Source organism: Cynara cardunculus, unplaced genomic scaffold, assembly GCF_001531365.2.
Source record: "Cynara cardunculus var. scolymus isolate 2C unplaced genomic scaffold, CcrdV1 Un_Scaffold_11200, whole genome shotgun sequence".
In the NCBI taxonomy this organism is placed as follows: domain Eukaryota; kingdom Viridiplantae; phylum Streptophyta; class Magnoliopsida; order Asterales; family Asteraceae; genus Cynara; species Cynara cardunculus.
Window position 1 is genome coordinate 1 of NW_020206501.1, and position 3,169 is coordinate 3,169.

At 38.9% G+C, this 3,169-nt stretch overlaps 1 protein-coding gene across 1 annotated transcript; it reads left to right on the plus strand.

Annotated features, from left to right (window-relative positions):
• Positions 1-643: 643 nt before the first annotated feature.
• Positions 644-1,590, plus strand: LOC112505456 (the record flags this gene model as incomplete). The annotated part of the gene is made up of 2 exons (XM_025109363.1): positions 644-881; positions 941-1,590. Coding segments are annotated over 2 exons (888 nt in total), but the record flags the coding sequence as incomplete, so codon positions are not given.
• Between the last annotated feature and the right edge of the window lie 1,579 nt (positions 1,591-3,169).

Sequence of the window (3,169 nt, forward strand, 5' to 3'; positions counted from 1 at the left end):
TTTTGGGGCATTTTGACTTTCTTTTGGATTATCACTTGGCGTTATAAATTGTTTTTGAACTTGTTATCTCATATTCATTGTTTATTTATATTATTGTCCATTCACTGAGCATTAAGCTCAGCCGAGATTTTCTTATCCTCGGCAGGTACATGACTTAGCAGGGATTTTGGGATGAGAGCTACGGAGATGACAACATTGAAGATAACCCATTAAGTCATACTTTTGTTTAAACTTTTGATGACTAATGTAGACATACTGGTATTTTGGGACCGTATTTTGAGACACATTATCTCTGTCTATGGTTATGTAATTATCTTTTGGTAAATTTTATTAGCTGCTCTGTTTTAGATAGCACGTTGTTTTTATCCTAATTGTGACATCTCCCGTCTTGGACCACACGGGATGGGGGTGTATCAAGTTGTGGTATCAGAGCTATAGGTTATGATCCTATAGTACAATTTAGGTTTGATCTGTGAGAAATAGGTAGAACTAAGATAGGATTATCCTAGACTCTATATTTTCCCGAGGTGATAGGGATATGAAAAGAAACAGAGATGTGTTTCAAGGAGATTCTAGCGGATGAAGAACCAATCTGATAGATCAGTGGAAACAACTGAAATACAATCCTCCAATTGCATCTCAGGGAAATTCTAGTAAAGGTTTTTCGAATACGAATTCTCTGTTACGGTGCAAAGATTGTGGTTTTAGACATCGTCCTGGCCCATGTATTCGAATGACCGGCACCTGTTATAATTGTGGTCAACGAGGTCATATAGCTCGTGATTGTAAACAAGGGCCGAAAGATAATTCTAAAGATAAAGATAAGCAATCTACTGCCGGTGGTCGAGTGTTTACACTATCTGCTGACAAGTCTACTGCGGGTATGGTTTCTGGTACCCTTTCTATTGACAGTAGAGATGCATATTTTTATTTGATACAGGTGCTACACACTCGATTGTTTCTGAAAACTTCGAAGAAAATCTTAAATCATATGAACAATCCATTGAATTTCCATTACATATTACTACTCCCATGGGTAGTTCAGTATGTATATTTGGGCAATTCCCAAACTGTCCGTTATTTATTGGTGATCGAATTCGGGAAGTTACTTTACTACCGATGAAAATGGATCACTTTGATATCATTCTTGGCATGGATTGGTTGTCTAAACATCGAGTGACCATCGACTGCAAAGCCAAACAAATCATCTTCGGTGACATCAATAAGCCCAAATACGTGTTCCAAGGTGTTTTACCTAAGAAGGGAACTCGTGTTATCTCAGAAGTAAATGTTAAAGCAATGGTATGGCAAGGATGTGAAGGATGTTTAGCTTCACTACAAGATCCCGAAGAGGTATGGCTTAAACTTGAAGATATTCCTGTTGTTAATCAATTTCAAGACGTCTTTCCAGATGAACTTCCAGGAGTTCCTCCGGAAAGGGAAATTGAATTTATAATTGATCTTGTTCCGGGAGCTGCACCTATCTCAAAGGCTCCGTATCGTATGGCTCCGACCGAAATGAAAGAACTTAAGGAACAACTTGAAGATCTTTCTAATCGAGGTTTCATTCGACCCAGTGTATCTCCATAGGGTGCACCGGTCCTATTCGTTAAAAAGAAAGATGGATCGACGCGGTTGTGTATTGACTATCGGGAACTAAATCGGGTCACGGTACGAAATAAATACCCTTTACCCCGTATTGTCGATCTCTTCGATCAACTCCAAGGAGCAAATTATTTTTCTAAGATCGATCTAAGGTCTGGATATCACCAACTCCGGATCAGAGATCAGGATATTCCTAAGACTGCATTTCGTACTCGATATGGTCATTACGAATTCATTGTTATGCCATTTGGGTTAACTAATGCTCCAACAGTTTTTATGGATCTTATAAACCGGGCTTTCAAAGATTATTTGGACGACTTTGTTATCGTTTTTATTGACGATATTCTCATATATTCAAAGTCGAAAGAAGATCACGAAACTCACTTGCGTATTACTTTAGAAACTCTTCAAAATAAGAAGTTGTACGCAAAGTTTTCTAAGTGTAAATTCTGGTTGCATCAAGTGGCATTTTTGGGCCACATTATCTCCGGCGAAGGCATTAAAGTCGATCCTGCAAAGGTTGAGGCTATCACTAACTGGCCAAAACCAACAAATGTTTCTGAAGTCCGAAGTTTCCTAGGTCTGGCAGGTTACTATTAACGGTTTGTTGAAAACTTTTCCCGGATCGCGCTCCCTATGACTAAACTTCTTCGAAAAAAATTTAAATTTGTCTGGGGTGAAGAACAGGAAAAGAGTTTTGAAGAACTGAGAAAGATATTGATTACAACGCCTGTTCTTGCATTGCCATCTGGATCGGGAGGTTTTCAGGTATATAGTCACGCTTCTAAAAGTGGTCTTGGCTGTGTTTTAATGCAGCACAACAAAGTGATTGCGTATGCCTCTCGCCAGCTCAAACCTTATGAAGTARACTMCCMTACTCATGATCTTGAGTTGGCAGCAGTCATTTTTGCACTCAAAATATGGCGTCACTATCTGTACGGAGAGACTTGTGATATCTTTACTGATCACAAAAGTTTAAAGTACATCTTCACGCAAAAAGAGTTGAATATGCATCAACGACGATGGCTCGAACTTCTTAAGAATTACGACGTCCGAATTCAATATCATCCAAGCAAAGCCAATGTAGTAGCCGATGCCCTTAGCCGTAAAAACATTGGTAACGTATCGTCTTTAACCGTTGAGTCCCATATTGCTTCAGATCTAGAACGTATGGGTATTTCTTTGTGTTATCGTGGTACAAATGAACTTTTGGCTAGTCTCACGGTTGAACCAACTCTTGTATCTCGAATCAAAGAGGCTCAACAAGAGGATGGAGAACTATGGACTATCTTACAAAAGGCTAAAAATGATTCACAGTCTAATTTTCAAGTTGATGATAAAGGTATTATCTGGTTCTCTAATCGACTTTTTGTACCCGACAATCCTGAACTCAAAGAAGCAGTTATGAGTGAAGCTCATAATTCGYTATTCTCAATTCATCCCGGATCCACTAAGATGTACYGAGATCTAAAACAGTACTTTTGGTGGAACGGTATGAAACGGGATATAGCCGAATACGTGGCAAAATGTCTTACTTGCCAGAAAGTGAAGATTGAACATCAAC